Source organism: Macaca nemestrina, chromosome 4 (genome assembly GCF_043159975.1).
Source record: "Macaca nemestrina isolate mMacNem1 chromosome 4, mMacNem.hap1, whole genome shotgun sequence".
Classification (NCBI taxonomy): Eukaryota; Metazoa; Chordata; class Mammalia; order Primates; family Cercopithecidae; genus Macaca; species Macaca nemestrina.
In genome coordinates, this window is record NC_092128.1 from 87,317,876 (window position 1) to 87,341,637 (window position 23,762).

The following is a 23,762-nucleotide window of genomic DNA, read 5'->3' on the forward strand; positions in this document are numbered from 1 at the left end:
CTGGATAATTCTTGGTGGTGGAGTATGTCCTGTGCATTTTAGGGTGCTCAGCAGCATCCCTGGCCTCTACCCATTAATGCCAGGAGATGCTCCCCAGGAGTGGCAAGCAAAAATATTTCCAGATATTGTCAAATGCTCCCTGGGGGGCAAAATTCCCCCCTACCTCCACTGAGAATCATTCAATATAGTAGCGGAGTGATCTGTGGAAACCTAAGTGAAAACATGTTACTCCTCTGCTCAAAACCTCTGATGGTTGTCTGCTACATTCATCCAACTTCTTACAGTAACCAACAAGGTCCTATACACATCGGGCCTCTGGTTCTCTCTCTGACCTTATTACCTGCCATCTCTCCCTGGCTCATTCTAGTTTAGCCACCCCAGGCACTACACTGTCTCGGGACCTGTGCACTGGCTTGTCCCCAGTGCTGTTCCTACAGACATTCCAGTGGCCCTCTCCCTCCCTGTGATCAACAGTCTGTTCAAACATTGCCTCCTCCATAAGGCCTACTCTGTCCCACCCCACTAAAATGTAACACTACCTCACTCTACCACTTCCAATTGATGGCGGCGGCAGGCCGTTTGGAGCAGCTGCTGACATTACACCAGCTGCACCAGGGAGGTGTGGACAGTGGCAGCAGGAGCAGCTGTGGGAGCAGCAGTGGTGCCCCCCATCCAATTGTACCACCTCCACCCTCGCACAGCCAGACAGGACCCGCTCCCAGGCCCAGAGCCTCCAGTGTGGTCTTAACCTCACTCCTTGCCATATCTTGGGAACCTGTGATTACCCAGCTGAAGACACAGCCAGGAAAACATGGAGGGGAGGTGGAAAGGTCCTGGAGCCCAACCCTGGGGGACCCCACCAGAGCCTGCCACTCTGGGAGCTGCCGCAGTGGGGCCAGGCCAAGTCACCCACTGGTGGAGGAGCAGTGTGGTTGGGCACGGAGTGGGGGGAAGAGAGGGGTCCCAAAGCAGAGCTGGGACTGGGGTGGTGCCATATTCCACAGAGACGGTGGGAGCTCCCCAGGCACAACTGCAGCTGCCCAAGCCATGGCTGCAAACTGGGTACCCCGGTGCTCTTGGGAGCTGGGAGTAGGCAGGAGCCCCATCCTCCCAGGCATAGCTGCAGCTGCCCAAACTGCCACTGTGGATCCACACATCTCCCTGCACCCAGGAAGGCCCCTCTTACACCCACAGGCTCAGAAGTGCCTCCTGCTGCTGTCTGGCTTCTCCCTGCTGTCAGCACCCACTCCGATAACAGAGCAAAGTTGAGCCCTAGCCCAGGAGCTGTCACAACCTGGCTGGGGGTACACACACTCAAGCAATGCTGGCATGCCAGCCCCCTGCCACCTCGGCCCCCTCCAGACTTTGGGCACCAAGAAGTGTGGGCGGGAGGCTAAAGAGGAGCTGAGGGCAGCTGGGCACTGACCTGCAGGTGCCCCTTGACATGAATAACCTGAGCTCCATAAACAGTGGCAGGAGGCACACAGGCTCCTGGGCAGGTGGCAGGTCCCCGGTGAAGCCCCGCCTTCAAGTTAGAGAGGGCCTAAAGGCTGAGGGCTGGGCTTTCAGTCCCGTAGACCAGAGTGAAAACTTGTGGTACCTTTTCCAAGCCTGCCTGTGGCTGCCCATGAACCAATCAGCAAGCACTTCCTCCCCTCTAAGGCCCATAAAAGCCCTGAACTCAGTCAGACTTGAGGAGACAACAGGATGACCAGCTGCAGAGAGGAGCTATCTTCTCTGCTGAGAGCTGGACACTTGTTGGGGCACCCTTGCTATGGACAGGAGCTGCCCACTGCAGGTCTTCTCTAAGGTGTTCTATTGCTCAGTAAAGCTACCCTTTGTCTTGCATACCCTCCAGTTGTCTGTGTAACTCATTCTTCCTGGATGTAGGACAAGAACTTGAGACTCACTGAATGGCGGGGCTAAAAGAGCCATAACACAAACAGGGCTGAAAACACACCCCTTGCCTGCCACATTGTGGGTGACAAGAAGGAGACAAGAGAGAAGGAGAGAAGAGAGAAGGAGAGAAGAGTTGAGGCCCTTTGGGAAATCCACACCTAGGAGCTCCCCAAACCAGGGCTGTGACACCCTCTTTAGGGTTCTGCAGTTCCTGGCATCTTCAAACTTCTGGATACCATGCTACATTCCCGTGTCAGTCGTGGAAGCTGCTTATGACACACCTGGTCCAACCACAGCCTCACAGGAAGCTGGCGCCCATGCCAACCCCTGGAGCTGCCTGTCCTGCTACAGCCGACTGGACCCCACACTTGCTCACACGCCCCTCAGTTCTCTGTGCCTGGCTCACCCTTGACAGGCATGGGATCCAAGCTGGTAGCAGGAGCTGAGCACAGACTTCCAGGCTGATTGGGCAGAACCAGCCCAGCAGGCCAGAGCAAAACTCAGGCAAAGGCACTACTGGCCATAGAGGTTTCCGGCTGGTGAAGCAATACCCCAAAGATCCCGCAACACAATCTCCAAGTTTCATTTTTTCACATAGCACTTATCAACTTAGGTCGTAATATATAATTTACTCATTGTATGTATTATTTATTTAATCTTTCCCTACTACAATAAAAGCAGAGATTTTTGTCTATTTTCTTCATGGCTGTTCCCCCAGAACTTAGCACAGAGTCTGGCACATAGTAGATGCTCAACAAATGTTTGCTGAGTGGAAGAATAAGTAAATTAAAAGTCTAATATTGAAATAAAAGAGGACACAAACAAATGGAAGAACATACCATGCTCATGGATAGGAAGAATCAATATTGTGAAAATGGCCATACTGCCCAAGGTAATTTATAGATTCAATGCCATCCCCATCAAGCTACCAATGAGTTTCTTCACAGAATTGGAAAAAACTGCTTTAAAGTTCATATGGAACCAAAAAAGAGCCCGCATCTCCAAGACAATCCTAAGTCAAAAGAACAAAGCTGGAGGCATCACGCTACCTGACTTCAAACTATACTACAAGGCTACAGTAACCAAAACAGCATGGTACTGGTACCAAAACAGAGATATAGACCAATGGAACAGAACAGAGTCCTCAGAAATAATACCACACATCTACAGCCATCTGATCTTTGACAAACCGGAGAGAAACAAGAAATGGGGAAAGGATTCCCTATTTAATAAATGGTGCTGGGAAAATTGGCTAGCCATAAGTAGAAAGCTGAAACTGGATCCTTTCCTTACTCCTTATACGAAAATTAATTCAAGATGGATTAGAGACTTAAATGTTAGACCTAATACCATAAAAATCCTAGAGGAAAACCTAGGTAGTACCATTCAGGACATAGGCATGGGCAAAGACTTCATGTCTAAAACACCAAAAGCAACGGCAGCAAAAGCCAAAATTGACAAATGGGATCTCATTAAACTAAAGAGCTTCTGCACAGCAAAAGAAACTACCATCAGAGTGAACAGGCAACCTACAGAATGGGAGAAAATGTTTGCAATCTACTCATCTGACAAAGGGCTAATATCCAGAACCTACAAAGAACTCAAACAAATTTACAAGAAAAAAACAAACAACCCCATCAAAAAGTGGGCAAAGGATATGAACAGACATTTCTCAAAAGAAGACATTCATACAGCCAACAGACACATGAAAAAATGCTCATCATCACTGGCCATCAGAGAAATGCAAATCAAAACCACAATGAGATACCATCTCACACCAGTTAGAATGGCGATCATTAAAAAGTCAGGAAACAACAGGTGCTGGAGAGGATGTGGAGAAATAGGAACACTTTTACACTGTTGGTGGGATTGTAAACCAGTTCAACCATTATGGAAAACAGTATGGCGATTCCTCAAGGATCTAGAACTAGATGTACCATATGACCCAGCCATCCCATTACTGGGTATATACCCAAAGGATTATAAATTATGCTGCTATAAAGACACATGCACACGTATGTTTATTGCGGCACTATTCACAATAGCAAAGACTTGGAATCAACCCAAATGTCCATCAGTGACAGACTGGATTAAGAAAATGTGGCACATATACACCATGGAATACTATGCAGCCATAAAAAAGGATGAGTTTGTGTCCTTTGTAGGGACATGGATGCAGCTGGAAACCATCATTCTTAGCAAACTATCACAAGAACAGAAAACCAAACACCGCATGTTCTCACTCATAGGTGGGAACTGAACAATGAGATCACTTGGACTCGGGAAGGGGAACATCACACACCGGGGCCTATCATGGGGAGGGGGGAGGGGGGAGGGATTGCATTGGGAGTTATACCTGATGTAAATGACGAGTTGATGGGTGCTGACGAGTTGATGGGTGCAGCACACCAACATGGCACAAGTATACATATGTAACAAACCTGCACGTTATGCGCATGTACCCTAGAACTTAAAGTATAATAATAATAAATAAATTAAAAAAAAAACCACATTCCAAAAAAAAAAGTCTAATATTTTCTCATAAATACAATATTTTCATTTTGTCAGTGAATCCAAATGGCATGTAATTAGTCACCACTTATAAATTTGAGGAGGGCAAGTTGATAATATTTTGTTTAGTATTTTACTTTTTGTTCATTTGAAAATGTCAGTTTCTGTTTGTTGGACATCATGGCTAAGAATATTTCTTTGAATGAGTACTAGTTAAGGTAACAGAAGTTCACGTGACAGAAGCATGCTTTGGCCAATTTAAGCAGAAAAATAATTTATCGACAAGATATTGGATAGCTATTATGGAGCTTGAGAATCAAGTTCAGAAAGTTCTCAAAATCAAAGGGAGCCATGGTCAAAACCATGTCACAGAACTACTTTCCACAAACACTGTTTGTGGAAAAACAATCAACAATAGAAGCAGTGGCTTGTACTGTTGGTGTCACCAGCACCAGCCACTGGACACATCCACTGTCACCACTGCCACCATTTCCACTGCTATGGAAAGCAATATTTTTTCTCTCCATCTCTACCACCACCAGAATTAACTTTCAACTGTCTCCGCTTCTTTGTATGACTAGTTCTTGATTAGAAGTTCAGAGTGGGTGCATCAAGGTCACGAATCCATGCCCTACCTGCCAGAAGTCTGGAAAAGCAAATATCTTGTATAATGGGGTGTAGTTTCTGATTGCCACCAAGACTTATTAGACAAGAAATCCTTGAATTGTGGGGAGGAGTTTTAGATGCTACACAGCCAAAAAGGTACAAGTGTATCCCATCTTTTATTAATGTTTAGAAAGATAAAAGTAAAAGGAATAGTACTAATATCTGCATTAATGATTCCTGTTAGAGTACCAGGAAACGATAGTTCTTAAATTAACAGATGTTTTCAGGTGAGGTGGCTCATGCCTGTAATCCCAGTACTTTGGGAGGCCATGATTAGAGGGTTGCTTGAGTCCAGGAGTCTAAGACCAGTCTGAGAAACATAGTCAGACCACATCTCCATGAAAATTTTTAAAATTAGCCATGCATGGTGGTGTGTGCCTGTAGTCCCAGCTACTTGGGAGGCTGAGGTGGGAGGATGCTTGAGTCCAGGAGGGTGAGGCTGCAGTGGCTGTGATCGCACCACTTCACTCCAACCTGGGCAACACAGTGAGACCCTATCTCAAAAAATAAAATAAAAAATGATGTAGAACTGAGAACTGGAGTATAGCAATGGTCCTATCACTAACCAGCTAATAATATATAGCAAATCACAAAATATCTCTAAAACGATGTTCTTCTTAGACAATATGGGGTATTTATTCTTTCAGACTGCTTCCAGGGTTGGCATGAAAAATAAATGAGATGACAAGTGTAAAGTACTAATCAAAGAAACTTGCACACAGTAGTCACAGAATAAACAGTAAGACCCAACCTCCTTACTCCTTTTCTTCATGTTGTTCTTAACATAGCTATATAAACATATAATATTAGTTGAAAGAATTGGCTAATTCTCTAAGTTAGCAAGGGTTGCGCACATCTGCCCTCACTTGTCATTTCCCAGTTGCAACAACTTCCAATTCTTTTAAGTGATCTTTTGTTACTTATCAGCTTTTCTCTAAGTCACTTGCTGGTATTGCTGCTACTTCTTGATTTTTCTTTTCTAGAAAATAGCTATTGAATTTTCACTAAGGAAATGAGCATTTAATTCTTTCTCTTTCCTGCCCTCACTTCTACCACACACATGCATACTTTCCATTCCCCATTCTCCTGATGTGGTTGTATTGTAATTTTGGTTAAATCAATATTCACTGGTATATTGTTATGACAAAATATGCTATTCAGAGCTAAGCCATGTATTCAGCTTTATGTTTTCCTTGATTATACTTCCTTCAATTCCCTGGAGTTTATATTTGTTTGACTTTTTTGTTAGCTTTTTGTTATGAACTGAATTGTGTCTCCCTCAAATTCGTATGTTCAAGCCCTAATTCCCAGTCCCTCAGAATGTGGCTGTATGTGGGAACAGGGCATTTAAAGAGGTGATTAAGCTAAAATGGGTCATTAGGGTGGGACCTAATCCAATATGACTAAAATCTTTATAACAAAAGGAGACTAGGACAAAGAAAGCCAGAGACTAGACATATGCACATAGACAGAGATCACATGAAGACACCAGAACCAAATGGCCACCTACGAGCCAATAATAATACACTTTTTGACACCATTCTTTATATTGATGACACTACTTGGGTTTAATGGACGTCTCTGTGATGTTATGAAATATATATTTAGTCCCAGTCCTGATTTCCTGGCATACAACTCCCCAAATCCTTGGAATCTTCCGAGTGATAAGCATCTTTTCGTGTGACTGATGGTTGGCAGCTCCCAGGCAGCTTCAGGATGGGGGCTGGTCATCGAAAACACTAAGGCAAAATTAGAAGGTTGGGACTTCTGCTCCCCAGGAGCCCTACTTCCAGGAGGGGAGAGGGCCTGAAGGTTAAACTGATCACCAATGGCCAATGATTTAATCAATTATGCCTATGTAACAAAGCTTTCATACAAATCCTAAAAGACTGGGTTCAGAGAGTTTCCGGATAGCTGAACACATGGAAGGTGCTGGAGGGTAGTACCCCTGGGGAGGGCATGGAAGCTCTGCATCCCTTTCCCCATACCTTGCCCTATGTAGCTCTTCATCTGTATCCTTTGTAATATCTTTTATTTAAAAAAAAAAAAAAAAAGTAAATGAAAGTGTTTCACTGAGGTCTGTGAGCCACTCTAGCAAATTTCAAGTCCAGGGAGGGGATAATGGGGACCCCAATTTACAGCCAGTTGGTCAGAAGCACAGGTAAAACAACCTGGGGCTTGCAATTGGCATCAGAAGTGGGGTGGGGGGGGGCAGTCTTGCGGGATTGAGCTCCGAACCTGTAAGATCTGATGCGATCTCCAGGTAGATGGTGCAGAAATTCAACTGGAGGACACACACTTGGTGTCTGCTGCATAATTAGTTGCTTGGTTGGCATGGTATGTGGGGGTAAAGCCCCACACATTTGGTCAAAAAAGTCTTCTGTGTTGTGTGTGAGAGCAGAGGAGAAAACCTGTTTTTACAACTCAGTCCCCAAAACTGATTCATAAGCTAATAATAATGAGTTGTTATGAAGCTAATAATAATGAGTTGTTATGTTATAATTTGAGGAACATTCAAAAGTTTTCTCAGATCGCACATATGTATTCAAGGATGTTAAAGTCAACAATTAAAGCATCATTGATTATAATCTTCTAACTTAAAAGAAATACCCTGAGATGGCTAATGTATTAATCTGTGGGGAGAATATAATAGTTTACCTCTGGAACACGCAGAAATGGGACTCCAGAGCATGTGAAAAGAAAGGAAGTGTGCAGAAAAAGAGGACATTGGGATGGTCAGGGTTAAGAAGATGCCAGGAGGAGAAAAAGGAATGCTGAAAAAAAGAGTGGAAGAAGCCAAGAACAAGTGCAGTTACTTATGCATGATGTTGCTTAGTGCCGGGGTTGGATCTTCTTTTTAGTTTGGATTGATTGGTGACCATATACATCTATCTAGGTTCTGCTGAAAAGTCCTATAAAAAACGTAAGAACACCACATAAGAGGTGGGGAAAAGACAGGACAGTGCCTGGAACTCAAAACTAGCTTAAGAGATGGCAGCCCTGTTAGAGCAACTGTTGAGAAGAACCCAGAAAACTTGAGAGGTCAAGTTAGATCAGGTGGGTAGAACAAGGCAGGCCAAGGCTCAAACCAAGTCTGAGAATGAGCTGAGCTGGACAGTTCAACTTCCCGTCCTGAACATTAGTAAGGTGCAGTGGTTTCCAGCAGGGACTGTGGAGCCTGGGTCAAAGCCTACCCAGTTCCACCATGTACTAGCTGTATAATCTTCGGTAAATTACTTAACCTTTCTGGGCCTCAGTTTCATCATCTTAAAATAAGATAATAATATACTCCTTCCTCATGAGTTTGTAGTAAAGATTAGTAAGGCAACATTCTGTTTATTTTTACAATTTGAAAGTTTTCAGAGATTATTACATTTCTTCTTTCCATTTCTGGTCAAAATGTTTGGATGCATTTTAGACACCTTTTGGGATTATTGTTGAAATACTAGGAATAAATTGATGCATCGAATATTTTCCAGTGCTCAATCTAATAAAGTTATACACTTCAACATATTTTCAAATTAGTAACTTCTGGATGGTTTAGATAGAAGTCTCCCCAAATTAAAGAACTCCGTTATGATGTAATACATGCCAATGTTTGGTTTGGGAGTCAGATAGACTTGGGTTTGAATGTTCACTCTGCTACTACTTATGATCTCCGGACCTTGAGAAAGTTGTTTAACTTCTCTGAGCCTTGGTTTTCTCCTAGGTAAACTGGGGATATGGGGGTCAAATAAATAACATTGGGCTTTTGTTAGGATTATATTGTATAATGTCTGTGAAAACATCTAGCTTAATGCCCAGCTCATAATAAGCACTTAATACATATATTTTCTTCTCTTGCATCTAAATCAGCAGTTGTCAACTGGGGGTGTTTTTGCCTCCCAGGGGACATTTCACAATGTCTAGAGACATTTCTGACTGGGATGTGTCTGCTACTAGCATCTACTGAGTAAAAAGCCAGGGATGCTAATGTACAACCTCAGGGCAGCACCTTTCCCATCAACTCCAACGAAGAATTATCTGGTCCAATATATGTGATTGCTGTAGAGATTAAGAAACCCTGAATTCTTTCTTAATTTTAAATTCATGGTGGTATACATTTGTGCCTAGTAGTACCCTAGTGATTAACTGTATGTATTTTACATTAAATATAAAAGCTCCCAGTTCTATAAAATTAATACTAATGGTTAAATAATAGTCATCTATTGGGCACTTGCTATGCTCCAAGCCTAAGCTAAGACATATGATTTGTGAAATGCCACACTAAATATAAATCCTACAGCAATCCTGAGAATCAGTAATACAGATTTCTCTAAACGGATAATAATAATAACATGTTATGGCCAGGAGCGGTGGCTCACACCTGTAATCCCAGCATTTCAACAGGCCGAAGCAGGCAGATTATCTGAGGTCAGGAGTTCGAGACCAACCTGGTCAACATGGGGAAACCCCCATCTCTACTAAAAATAAAAAAGTAGCAGGGTGCGGTGGCGCACGCCTGTAATCCCAGCTACTCGGGAGGCTGAGGCCGGAGAATCGCTTGAACCCGGGAGGTGGAGGTTGCAGTAAGTAGAGATTGCACCATTGCACTCCAGCCTGGGTGACAGAGTGAGACTCCATCTCAAAATAAATGAATAAATAAATAAATAACATTTTATTTTAATAATAACTGAGTATCAGGACAATAGCCTGTCTTATAATGTTCCTGACCTTAACAACTTGCTATCTTGCAATGTATATTGAATTCTACCTTGAAATACTCCCTCAATTTCCTCCATTTGTTTCTTCTCTCGCCACCATTACTCCATTTGGGCCACTACAAATTCTTCTGAATTAGGGAAATGCCCTCCTTATTCATCTCCTGCCATTGTACTTACTATCTCCTGTAAATCGGCCATTTTCTTTCTAAAATCTAATTGGGCAATAACATTCTTCTAAGCAAGATCTTTTAATAGCTCCCCAAGGTCCTCATGATTTGGCTTTGACTCCACTCTATCTCCCTTCACTCCCCCTCACCTTCACAAACAACGCACTCCTATAATCCCAATAATCATGGTCCAAGGATGTTAATGCTCGTGGGAAAACTATGATTCTATAACCAAGGTCAAACTGTGGGGTTTATGAGTGTTCTTCCTGTGTTAATGAGCAATGCAAGAGAAATTAAAGTCTCAGCTAATTAGTAATGTTCTATTAATGTGTGGTTGGCAGGTAACTGGAAGAAGAGAGAGGAAAAAGTCATGATTTCTGCTGGCGTTCTTTTCCTACATTGATGTCAAGTGTGGCTACTATTAAAGCAGGGAGTAGTGAGAGGAAGAACAGAACGCAGCGAATTGCTGCCAGGAGGCCAGTGGGAAAAGTTAGAAAGCAATAAGGAGCCACCAGGGACACTCACCTTCTGGCTTTGAACGGTTTCTCCTACCCTGGGGAAACACGGCTTCTCTCATGACATAACAAAACCTTTGGTGAAATTACTAGTGGTCCTCCAGAAGGAGTGCTGGCATAATTTGGTGGAGATGAGTCTGCGAACAATCAGATGAACAGCACATGAAATCCCTTTTATAGCTTCGTAATTTGTGAATGTTGCCAATATAAAAACAAAGTAAAGAAAATTCCTCAAAGAAGTTAGTTTTCAAACCTTAAATACAAATCTAAAAAGGCTTTTCTGAGATTTGAGAGAGGCATGAATAAAATGTCCAATAGGCCGGGTGCGGTGGCTCAAGCCTGTAATCCCGCACTTTGGGAGGCCGAGACGGGCAGATCGCGAGGTCAGGAGATCGAGGCCATCCTGCCTAACGCGGTGAAACCCCGTTTCTACTAAAAAATACAAAAAAACTAGCTGGGCGAGGTGGCGGGCGCCTGTAGTCCCAGCTACTCGGGAGGCTGAGGCAGGAGAATGACGTAGACCCGGGGGGCGGAGCTTGCAGTGAGCTGAGATCCCGTCACTGCACTCCAGCCTGGGGGACAGAGCGAAACTCCGTCTCAAAAAAAAAAAAAAAAAAAGTCCAATAAATCCTAACTAAGTCAGATGGGTTGGGATCCTTTTTCTGAATCTGTTCATCAATGAACAAAATATTTTTATTTAACTAATAATAATAGTTCCTGGACGGACGTAGTGGCTCATGCTTGTAATCCCAGCACTTTGGAAGGCCAAGGTGGGTGGATCAGCTGAGGTCAGGAGTTCAAGACCAGCCTGGCCAACATAGTGAAACGCCATCTCTACTAAAAATAAAATATTAGCCAGGTGTGGCGGCATGTGCCTGTAGTCCCAGCTACTTGGGAGGCTGAGGTAGGAGAATCACTTGAACCTAGATCCCAGGAGACGGAGCTTGCAGTGAGCTGAGATTGTGCCACTGCACTCCAGCCTGGGTGACAGAGTGAGACTCCGTCTCAAAAAAAAAAAAAAAAAAAAAAAAAATTTAAATATTTCCTATGATAAGCTTTAGAAAACATACAAGAAAAAATTTACCATCAGGAACATATATTTTTGTATACATAAAGTACTAAATAATTGATCAATAACTCTTTCACGAGGATCTTTTCCCTGCTAGATCCTGTGTTAAATGGTAAAGTTATCATTCTTACATTTAACTTACCTGCAGTTCTTAGAACATAACTGCTCCTCTTCTACGGCTCTACCATGTCTCATCTTCACAATGCAAGTACATCTTTTAAATTTGATGGATGTTATGGAGTCAATATTTAAAAAAAAAATAGCAGTTCTCCTTACGGGGTACCAGAATGATTTCTGACATACAGTTTAGCATTGAATACCCCGTATTATGTATACAGTACCTAATGGTTCATTTGAGGAATTTTGAGAGAGTACTTTTTACTATTTCCATTCATATGAAAATTTTGATTCTAACCTTAAAAGTAAAATGTGACTTCTTCACTATATTGTTAGGGGACTAGGGAGGTAGAAAGGATACGGTGCTGAAGAAACATGGTTCCTTTCCTTGAGGAACGCACAAAACTCTAGCGTTCAAGTGATTAACTGTACAAGTCAAAATAAGCATTTGGGACGGTCAAGAAAACGGAGGTTCGTGAGCACAGGAGTTGTCAGGAAAGGCTTTGTGAAAAAGGATGAACTCTGAATGATGAACAGGATTGTACTGTGCCTTGCCTTCTAATTACAGATGGTGGCTGGTTGAGCTGTTAGTTCTGGGCCTGATCTGGCAGAGCTGCCTCCTGCGTGTATTCAGATTGCAGAACCCATAGCTAAACTGAGATCTGTTTACTAGAGGGGCAGAGAACCAGAGAAGAGGAGATGGTTATAGACAAGGCCGTAAAGAAAGAGTCCAGGATTAGACCATCACTCAGGAAATCTGACTCGAAGTGCTGAAGCAAGTAGAAGTTTAGAGAAAATAAAGTGGGTCAAAATAGGGCACAAAGACAGCAGTAAGGTACAAGGAGGTCAAACCTTGGTTTCAACTGATTTCTGCAAGTGAAAACTACTGCGGCCGTCCACTCACGCACGGTTTAGTATGCCTTGCTGGCCTAGGGCTAATCCTTAAAAATAATTTCAAGTGTACCAAGAAGGAAAGACATACAGACAAAGGGAAATCATGACTCCTACAGATGCAGAAATGGCCTCAGCATAAGGAGAGAGCCCTTGGCACATGATAATATTAGGTGGCGGATATGTGATGTCGGATCCAATGAGACTATACGGAGCAGAAGTAGAAGAAATATTGTTAGCGCAAAAGAGCTAGGCCAGGTTGCAGAGGTTTTGAAAGCCAGGCAAGCGAGTTTGGCTAAGATGTGGTAAGAGAGGTTTAAGTTAGCTAAAAATATTCTTTTTATCACATTCTCCTCAAAGACAATCCAAATGTAACTTACAGCCAGACCAAAAGGTCACAAATAATAATAGCAAAAGTCAAACTTTTATTATCTTATTACAATTAAATATATTATTTTTGTATATCATGTTATCTATATTTATGTTATATATGCAGTTATTATAAAAAGTATATTGTTCTCTAACTCTCATTTTTAGCTCCATGGAATAACATTTCTAACTAGAAACTATTGTCTGACAGAACTGTATCTAAACAATAATGCAATATTTGAGATAGAAGGTATGTCTTAAATTTTCTGTTGATTTAATAGATTTTCAATTAAGTACTTTCAACTATGGTAATTGCTAATGACATGCAAAAATCTGTTTTAACATTTCTGTTGAAAATATATTAAGGAATCTATTTTTAAATGTTTTAATGTACATTTTATATTAAGAAATGTGCTATTAGATTACTTTTCTAATTTAATATTGCCATGTGTCTTATTCAAAATTTAAAATAATTTTTAACAAGTATTTTAGACATAAACTAGACATGTGGAAGCAAATTTTAACAATAGTTGGGAGCATTGATAAATACAAAAACTTAATAGTCTTAAGAAATTTTATTGGCAGTATGTTCTACCAGCCAAATTCCTGCTTTCACTCTGAGTTAATTTTATATGCAAAACACTCTCAAAACTGATAATTTCAAGCCATTCGTAAAAGCACGTGGCATACCATGATCATGAAATACAGAGGTACAGTACAAAACACTTTTCTTTAATATCATATATCATAGAATAAAAATGTCATACATTTTAAGGCCCACCATGATTTCATACACCACTAAGAAAGAACATCTTGCCAATGAAGCTATGACATGGCTATCAAAAGACACATCCCACTTTCATTTATGTTAAAAATGTAGGAAAATAAACAATTTAGAATCTATGAAAATAATATGAATATTTGGTTTCCAGTTATGTACAGAAAATACTTAGCTATGCAATTTGGAGGAGATGAGTAATTTTTCCCTTGACTAGCATTATAAATCTAAGTAACATTGACAAGCAAAAAAAAAAAAAATCCAAAACCAAAACCAAACAAAAAGAAGAAAGAAACTAAGCCCTCCAAAATCAATCAAACAAACAAAATCATTGCTACATTTTAAAAAGTAAGACAATCTGGTCACGGGGGCTCATGCCTGTAATCCCAGCACTCCGGGAGGCCTACGCGGGTGGATAACCTGAGGTCAGGAGTTTGAGACCAGCCTGGCCAACATGGTGAAACCCCGTCTCTACTAAAAATACAAAAATGAGCTGGGTGTGGTGGTGGACACCTGTAATCTCAGCTACTTGGGAGGTTGAGGCAGGAGAATCCCTTGAACCCAGGAGGCAGAGGTTGCAGTGACCTGAGATTGTGCCATTTCTCTCCAGCCTGGGCAATAAGAGTGAAACTCCATCTCAAAAAAAAAAGTAAAACAATAACAGTGGAAAGAAATTTACTCTGTATTCCCACATCACAATTAATTGTATGAATTATATCTTATTGTATTCTTAATAATAATTTATAATATATTATTAATAGTTATTACTTCTTTATCCAGCTATCATATGTTTTCCTTTTTAGTTAGCATGTTAATTAGCATTAAAAATGTTTAGTTTTATTTGCAATAAAAAAATTGAAAAAAATGTTTAAAATCTTGTAAAAATATTCTTTTTTTTTTTTTTTAGGCCTGCATTGTTTGCCTTCATTGAATATACTCCTGCTACACCACAATGAGTTAACCAATATTGATGCAACAGTGAAGGAATTACAGGGAATGCTAAATCTGAAGATCCTAAGTAACAATTTGCAATTTTATATGGCCATAAATTAAAATAGTATTAACATAAGACATTTTTCCATTTATCAAGTTTAAAATTAGAGGAGCAATGTTTATAATTAAGATATTTAGGCCAGGCACTGTGACTCACGCCTGTAATCTCAGTGCTTCGGCAGGCCGAGGCGGGCGGATCACTTGAGCCCAGAAGTTCCACACCAGCCTGAGCAACATGGTGAAACCCTGCCTCTACCAAAAATACGAAATTAGCCAGGTGCAGTGGCACATGCCTGTAACCCCAGCTACTCAAGAGGCTGAGGCGGGAGGACAGCTTGAACCTGGGAGGCAGAGGTTGCAGTGAGCCAAGATTGCACCACTGGACTCTAGCCTGGGCAACAGAGAAAGACCCTGTCTCAAAAAAAAAAAAAAAAAAAAAAAAATTAGATATTCCTGAAAATAAGACTAGATCTTATTGTCTTTTAAGACATGCTTTCGAAAAAACAACAGAAAAATTTTTGTGTGTGAAATGCTATCTATCACATGTCTAATGAAAATGACAAAAGTAGCAAAAGGATTTACATGTTTAAATTTATTTTGGGTTTTATCTCAAAAGTAAGTTTTAACACACATTATATGATTCCATTTATATAAGTGTCCAAGTAGGCACATCTATAGGACAGCAACACTGAGAGGTAACTGTTTTTAAATAGATGAGCATTGCCAACGGCCAAGGAATTGGGGGTTGTGACAGCCAGAGAGTAAAGGGTGTGGGGTTATTTTTGGGGTGATAAAATGTGCTAAAATTGACTGTGGTGATCAGTTGCATAACTTTGTGAATATACCACAAACACATGAATCATATGTTTAAACTGGTGAATAGTGTGGTACATGAAGTATATTAATAAAGCTGATACAAAAAAAAAAAAAAAAAAAAAAACCAGAAGACTTTTTAAACTTTCAACTGGATAACCAGCAAACTTTATTCATATATATTGAATCACACCCAGCAAGGAACTAACCTATTGAAAAGAAGTGTGAGATGAGTCAAAAAAATAAATAATACACCACTCCTACTCTCAATAAGCTTATGGTCTTGAAGGGTAGATAAACATGTATACAACCACAATACAAGATAAAGGATTCTGGATGTATTAAGGTAAAAGACCTGCAGATCAGAGGAGGTTTTCAGACTTTAGAGTTTAGAGACCTCTTTATAATAATGTAATGCAATAGATATATTTTTAAATTCCTTTTCTATTCATTTCTCAGAATTGCCTGAGACAGTATTTTGAATAGTTGTAAACTAGTATTGATGGTGAAGGTTCTAATCAGATAATCAGATCAATGTAGAGAGAGTTACTAAAGTTTCCATATGTTTTCAGTGTTGTCAGTTATATGTACTATACTGAGAGAAAATGATTCATTTGTTACAGTTAGATTATTTAAACCCAAGTATTAAAATCACAAAATTACACCAAGTTCATGGCAATTTTATGCTTATTTTGGAGACATGAGAAGGCTGCCTGCTGTCAGGAGGTTTTTTACAGCTTTTGGATCTTCTGTGAAAGAATTGGCCTGCATATTTGAGTTACCTGGCCCGTATCTGCTGAAAAAATGCTGCTATAATTAAAAGACTAGTTATGCTAGACCTAGGACACTTACCTTTGTTTTTCTATAAAATGGGCTGACAGCTACTTCTCAGGGTTGCTTTAAACATTAGGATAACTCTGTAAACACTTTTTAAGAAAACATTTCTCACCATTAATGTTATTTTGAAGCAACAACAAAAATTGAAATTCTAAAATAAGAAAAAAATTGTTTTATTGTGGATTATGTAAATCAGATAACGAAATAAGTTGCATCCAGTCTCGAAATTCTGCTAATAGACTCAAGAAAACAACTGCTATTTTAAATAATAATCATACAGTAACATGTTTGAATGTCTTTCTTGTTGAAAAAAATGTTTTATTATAGTCTCATTTAAATCTTTACAGCATCCTATGATGTAACTAGAATTATTCCCTTTAATCACGGAAATGCAAAGCTCACAGATTTAACCAAACTCTTAAGGAATGTTGAAACACAAATTCATGCCTTGTTTTACTTATCATTTATTTATTTATTCATTCATTCAATAAATATTTATAATGTATTCATTCATTCATTTAATAAATGTTTATCACACATTCACTACATGATACTATTCTAGATAATAGGACTCAAATTTGAACAAGAAAGACCCAGTCTATACCTATATAGGGCTTACAAATTTGTAACACTCAGACTAAATATATCTTAGAGTTGAAGGGGTTTGATGCAAAATGATTTGCTACTTTAAAATCTCTATAATTTGAGGAAACTTGTTACAAAACAACATTTGGAGAGTAGTAAACAAGCTTACTCCCATAGTAATAAACAGAGTTATGCCCATAGTAATAAACAAGGTTATGCCTTGAACAAAGGTGCCCAGCCCAGGACCAAATAGATCCTGAAATCTAGCCCATACCCTACTTGTCAAGGGTGTACGTGAGCATAGAATTGTGCCAGGCATAAGGGGTGGGAGTTTTCTAGTTTTTAAATACCAGTCTGGTAGTATAATGTCCATATCATTACCAGTCACAATAGTTTACGACCACTATTTAAAATCATAGTGACGCAATTCAAGTTATGTAACTGTAATTTTCCAGTTGAGAATCTTGTTGTGGGATCATTTGTTTGAAATGGAGAAAACGTTATGTCCAATTACAAAAAACAAAAAGCGTTTTCTAAAAATTCACATTTTGAACTCATGTCCCATTTTGGTTAAAGATGTTGCATGGAAAATAGATTGTATTTATTAGATAACTAATGTTATTTGTGCAGTCATGTCTTCAGATTAAGTTTCTATGAGCCTCATTTGCAATCACAGATTAGCTTTAGCTCATTAACTAAAATGAGAAATCTATGTGTTTTCAAATGTGGTCATTTTTGTCTTTTTAAGTTGTAAATCCATGTGCAATTATAAAGTGTTATTATTTCACTTAAATGACAAGTTCTTCAGAGGGTGAGAAAACAGCCTGAAGGGCAAAACACTAATCCATTCTCAGCATTGCACTTTCCATTGGCATTTATAAGGAGAATTGCCAAGGATTGCCTAGGAGACGCATGGCTGAGAGCTTCAGGGAGGCCTAAACCAGCTGCAGAGTGTGAGGTCCTGGGAACTGGAATTCCTGTCTTCCGGGCAGAGTCAGGGGACTCCACCTCTTCTCTCCAGGCAGTCTACCTTTCCACACCCTCTCTTTCCAACTCAGTTTTCCTCTTCCTTTCCCTTCCCTCCTCCAAATTCTTTCTTTCTTTTTTTTTTTTTTTAATTTATTTATTATTATTATACTTTAAGTTGTAGGGTACATGTGCATAACGTGCAGATTTGTTACATATGTATACTTGTGCCATGTTGGTGTGCTGCACCCATCAACTCATCATTTACATCAGGTATAACTCCCAATGCAATCCCTCCCCCCTCCCCCCTCCCCATGATAGGCCCCGGTGTGTGATGTTCCCCTTCCTGAGTCCAAGTGATCTTATTGTTCAGTTCCCACCTATGAGTGAGAACATGTGGTGTTTGGTTTTCTGTTCTTGTGATAGTTTGCTAAGAATGATGGTTTCCAGCTGCATCCATGTCCCTACAAAGGACACAAACTCATCCTTTTTTATGGCTGCATAGTATTCCATGGTGTATATGTGCCACATTTTCTTAATCCAATCTGTCACTGATGGACATTTGGGTTGATTCCAAGTCTTTGCTATTGTGAATAGTGCTGCAATAAACATACGTGTGCATGTGTCTTTATAGCAGCATAATTTATAATCCTTTGGGTATATACCCAGTAATGGGATGGCTGGGTCATATGGTACATCTAGTTCTAGATCCTTGAGGAATCGCCATACTGTTTTCCATAATGGTTGAACTAGTTTACAATCCCACCAACAGTGTAAAAGTGTTCCTATTTCTCCACATCCTCTCCAGCACCTGTTGTTTCCTGACTTTTTAATGATCGCCATTCTAACTGGTGTGAGATGGTATCTCATTGTGGTTTTGATTTGCATTTCTCTGATGGCCAGTGATGATGAGCATTTTTTCATACCATCAGAGTGAACAGGCAACCTACAGAATGGGAGAAAATTTTTGCAATCTACTCATCTGACAAAGGGCTAATATCCAGAACCTACAAAGAACTCAAACAAATTTACAAGAAAAAAACAAACAACCCCATCAAAAAGTGGGCAAAGGATATGAACAGACATTTCTCAAAAGAAGACATTCATACAGCCAAATTCTTTCTAAATCAGAATCCACATGTGTCAAAGACCCACTTTGTGGCTGATGGCTTTCATTAACTCCTGCCTCCTTTCCAGTACTGAGGGAAAAAAAAACCACCACCACCAAAAGCCACAGCATCAAAATGCTTAAGCCAGTCTCCTGTTCTAAACCTTCAGTTTTCTCATTTCTTTCTAATTTTCTGTTTTATTAAGCTCCACTGTTGGAAAGTTATGCTTAAGACTCCTGCATGCCATAATTGTTAAGACCTGCTTCCTACTGGAGCTTCCAGGAATCAGCATTGGGAACAGGGAGCTCCTCCTTTCGAGAGAGGGTCTCCATGTTTCCACAGGTATTGCTTTTAAACATTGTCTGCCTTTGTCTTTAGCAGTGGCCCCAATCCACTGCCGATTGCAAAAAGACAGCGGTGCAGAGGGATGCTGGGAGATGGGGTGGGACTAGGATCTCCAGGGTCCCTTCCTTTGAGCCTCTTTTCCTATAATACCCTTCCAGGTGGGACCACCCCTCCCAAAAGACAAAACGATTCAGCAAAGAAAAAGAACCAAGAGTGTTTTTCACTACTGTTTGTCCTGAAAAAGATAATGTTCTGATCCCTCCTCTCTCGATCCTCTGCTTTATCCTAGTTTGCCTTTTACAATCAGGGGTGATTTCCATATTAGCACATGGTGTGTGGTGGCCACCAGATTTTTAGTTAAAACAAGATGATGATTAACAATGGAGATGCTGACCTTACTAAGTAAGCTTGACCCAGAGCCTCACAATCCTGGTATCTGATTATTGACAGCTGAACTTCCTTCCACAGGCTGCTCTCTATAATAGGCTTTTAACTTCTCCATGTCATTTTCTTTTTCTCATATATTAAAATTGGGATGTTGGTCTCTTATTAATTACATCAACTTTCTTCGAAGGCAGCCTTAAAAACATTGGGGTTCATTTAAAATAATGATTTTAAATACTGCTTTAAAAGTTTACAAAAAACTAACTGGAGCCAATTATTTAGATATCTTTTTTTTCGCCTTCTGTCTTGATAATAAGTGGCTTCATACACGTGACTCATGTAAGTCAAGCTTGTGTGGTAAGGTAGTAGAGACATTTTGATATATCATTGGGTAAATGTAAATTGCTTAGACTCAGAATCCCAAATTAAGATAAGCAAGACAGTGCTGGCGCCACTGAGGTGTACACCGTAAGTAGCCTAGAGGGAAGGTGGATTAAATAGTATTAACCTATTGAAAGTGAAAGTGTAAGCAATTTCTCTTCAGAGTTTCTAAAAGAATGTGCCTGTACATCATAGAAGGCGTTCAGAACATTCAGACACAGGAAACCGATTTCACATCTTAGACATTTAATTTATGTTGATTTTAGTAGCATCAATCCAAAACTCATAAATCCAAAATGTTAAATGTTTCATAGTATAGAAGGAAAAAAGAGAGTTAAAAATAAGATTGCTTCCTTCTAAAATTTAAGAGCTAGGAAACAGTGAATAATAATGATGAAATGCCTTTCAAGTTACTTAATTCAACTTTTTTTAAGTTAATTTAAGCAGAGGCTGGGCTAACAGTTCAGATTTCTGATTTTGTGTCATTCAGTTTTGACTTTATGATGAGATGAATGGTCAACCACAAGTCCATAGAGTTTTTAGTATCAATATGTTGTTAATAAGTAATGTAACAGTAGTAAATCCAAGTTTTGTGTTTTATTTAGCTGAAGCTAGTTTTTGAATTTCCACATAGAAGTTACTTAACCAAGGCTTAGCAGAAAAAGCCAAGAAATGAAATGAAATGGATAGTAATGTCCTCAGAGGGAAAAGAGAAGACGAAGGGTGCACCTAGAGAAAATGTCATTGAAAGATGTTGGTACATTTTCCATTAACGTCATATGTAAAGGCAGACTCTACTTCCAGATGCTATAATGTGTAACAGGGTTATGAGGTGTCAGATGTGATTCCCCAAGACAGTAACCACAAAGCAGACTTCTGTGCTAAAGCATCTGTGACTTTTTCTTCCTTCTGAGTTCTCATGAAAAACAATTATGCTTTGCTTTTATATCCTTGAAGAGGGTCCTTTTCTTTACTTTCTCTGGCTCGAACTACAATTCATGATCCCGATGGCTCTTTTAAAATCTGTCCTTATTAGTGGTTTAATATACATCTGTTCTATTCCCTGTCCTTCAGTTATAATTATTTGTTACCACTTTAAAATGCTTCTCTTTTAAGAATAAAATTCAGATCATTTTCTGTCACTTAAGAAATCTTGAAAAAAAATTGTTTTGTCTTCTCATTTTCTCCATTACATACATATTTCCTTTCTTTTAAATTTATCTGTGGCTCCTGGCTCTACATTTTCCTGTATGCCTTTCCTCATTCCTGTAACTTTTGTTTATTATGCCCCAGGTGTCTTCCATTGCCTGCTTTATGTCCCTCTAAAGCTCGTGTTTTCCGCAGGGAATAGCTATATATAATGCTTTTATTAGCCAGAAAAAGTTGTGTTTATACAACAAATATCAGAATGTTTTATTACTACAGAGAAAACTTCCAGATGATTGACCTTTTTAAAGTTTTTATCTAGTTTGTTATCTTTTAAGCATACACCCACCCCAATCTTCTTTATGTTACAAACTGCTCTTTATAAATATTAATCAGTTTTTTTCAGAGGTTCTAATGCTTCCTATTTTCAGGCCTTTATCAAACCTCTTTGTATTTATGAATAGTCTACAACAGTATTCTTAAATTTCACATGTACATTAAGTGAGCTTCATTTTGAGTGAAGCAGTTGTGCAGTAGCTGGAGCTCTTTCTCTTACTGCCATCTAGTGGTTCTCCTCATTAGTTGTATTTTCAGAAGTATTTCCTAGAAATTGCACGTAGGTAGGCAGAATCCGAATAACTAAAGATGCCCAGCCAGGCACGGTGGCTCATGCCTGTATTCCCAGCATTTTGGGAGGCCAAGGCAGGCGGATCACGAGGTCAGGAGTTTGAGACCAGCCTTGCCAACATGGAAAAACCCCGTCTCTACTAAAAATACAAAAATTAGCTAGGTGTGGTGGCAGGTGCCTGTAATACCAGCTACTCAGGAGGCTGAGGCAGGAGAATCGCTTGAACTCGGGAGGCAGAGGTTGCAGTGAGCCAAGATCATGCCATTGCACTCCAGCCTGGCAACAAGAGCAAGACTCTGTCAAAAAAAAAAAAAAAAAAAAAAAAAAAAAAAATGCCCAACTGAAAATCTTTAAAGTTTTATTTCACATTGTGCTGAAAAAAAAAAAGTTTATTATCATCTAGGATGAATAGGGAAAATATCATTTTAAAAAAAAATAAAGCCCTCACAACTTCTAGTTGAAGATGTTTAAGAACACCTATGTGCTGATTCCCAAGGGATATGATGTGAGAAGTGCCAGGGCTGCTTCTGCATCCACGTGCCTCATTCTTCCAACCACTCCATTAGGAAGTGCGGTTTATCGCACATCCTAGCACCTGCACACCAGGATCTCAGAAATGCACGTGCCTGGCCAGAGACAGACAAAATGCAAGAGCCACATCTGCTCAGCTTTGGTCCTGCTGAGATCTGAAACTACTATCGACACATTCTGAACTATGAGCAATGGTGTGGAGGAAATAAATTCTATTAGAGCAGGATGTTGTGTCTCTGCCTATCTTCACGCATGCACCCTTGTGAACTTGGAGACCAAAAGAAGACTACCAAGTGATATTTTAATAAAAAGTAACCTCAAAACTCCAATAGAGCTGATATCTAGTTCTTCATTTACTAATTTATTTATGGACATGTTAAAAATTTCCTTCATTTGTGGCAGATTTGGGTCAATGATATGATCATAGCCCTTAGCACAGTTCCTAGTAGATAGTAAGCACTTGGTTAATATTTGTTGAATGAATGAATTGAACAGATAGAAAAATCAACTGCTGCTCTAAGTAAAGGTTTCATGGGTCTATTGCTGGATATGAAGAAGAGCTCTATAAGTTCTTATGTTTTATAGAATCTCTTAATTTTTCGCATTTTATGAGTGATACGTGAAACGGATTTTGAAATCTGACATTTTGTTTTGGATTCTTCATTTGCAGGTCTATACCAAAATCCTTTGTGCCAATATAACCTGTATCGTTTATATATCATCTACCACCTTCCAGGAGTGGAGCTGCTTGACCGAAATCGTAAGGACCCTTCCTTCTTGCAAAGAAATATTTGAGAAGTAGTCTTATAGTTCAGTGGTTATAAATGAAGACTACCTTTGAAAATACGTTTTTGTAAAAAATATCCCTTTGAATAATTGTCTTTGTAAATGAAAGTTTTTCAATTACTTATTTTTGAAAGATTTGCTCTCTAAAATGTGCCCTGATTTAGAAATTCACGTCTCTTTACTACTTGGTTAGAAAGGCCCTCTAACTGAGCATGAGGAAAGTGGTCCTTCTGGTTCTGGTTTTGACATTAACATGTTGGATGCCAAATCGTTTACTTCCTGGCACCTTAGTTTCTTATCTCAAAAGTGAGGGAATTGGAATAAATCTCATAAGGCCTATTTAAGTTCTAAAAGTCATGCTTTTTAAAATTCTGTAAATATGTATATATTGAAACATACAATGAATGATGACTTCTTTATGAATGCACCTTCAAGATAGCATGTCAGATTTCTATATGCCACATGCACACACACACAATCAACCTCAGCATATTACGCTTAACATTTTTTGAGGCCTATTTTGCTTCCAAATGCTATATTATCTATCTACTTACCTTTCTGTCTCTACAGGTT

The 23,762-nt window shown here is 39.6% G+C and overlaps 1 protein-coding gene across 2 annotated transcripts in view; it reads left to right on the top strand.

The window, feature by feature from the left end:
- The window catches only part of LOC105475625 (leucine rich repeat containing 72), a 52,551-nt gene that overhangs the window by 19,797 nt on the left and 8,992 nt on the right, over positions 1-23,762 (top strand). For both annotated transcript variants that reach the window (XM_011731048.2, XM_011731049.2), the window contains exons 4-6: positions 13,076-13,157; positions 14,593-14,703; positions 23,074-23,163. In XM_011731048.2, coding sequence (XP_011729350.1) covers positions 13,076-13,157; positions 14,593-14,703; positions 23,074-23,163 — 283 coding nt within the window. The remainder of the gene's footprint in view (positions 1-13,075; positions 13,158-14,592; positions 14,704-23,073; positions 23,164-23,762) is intronic.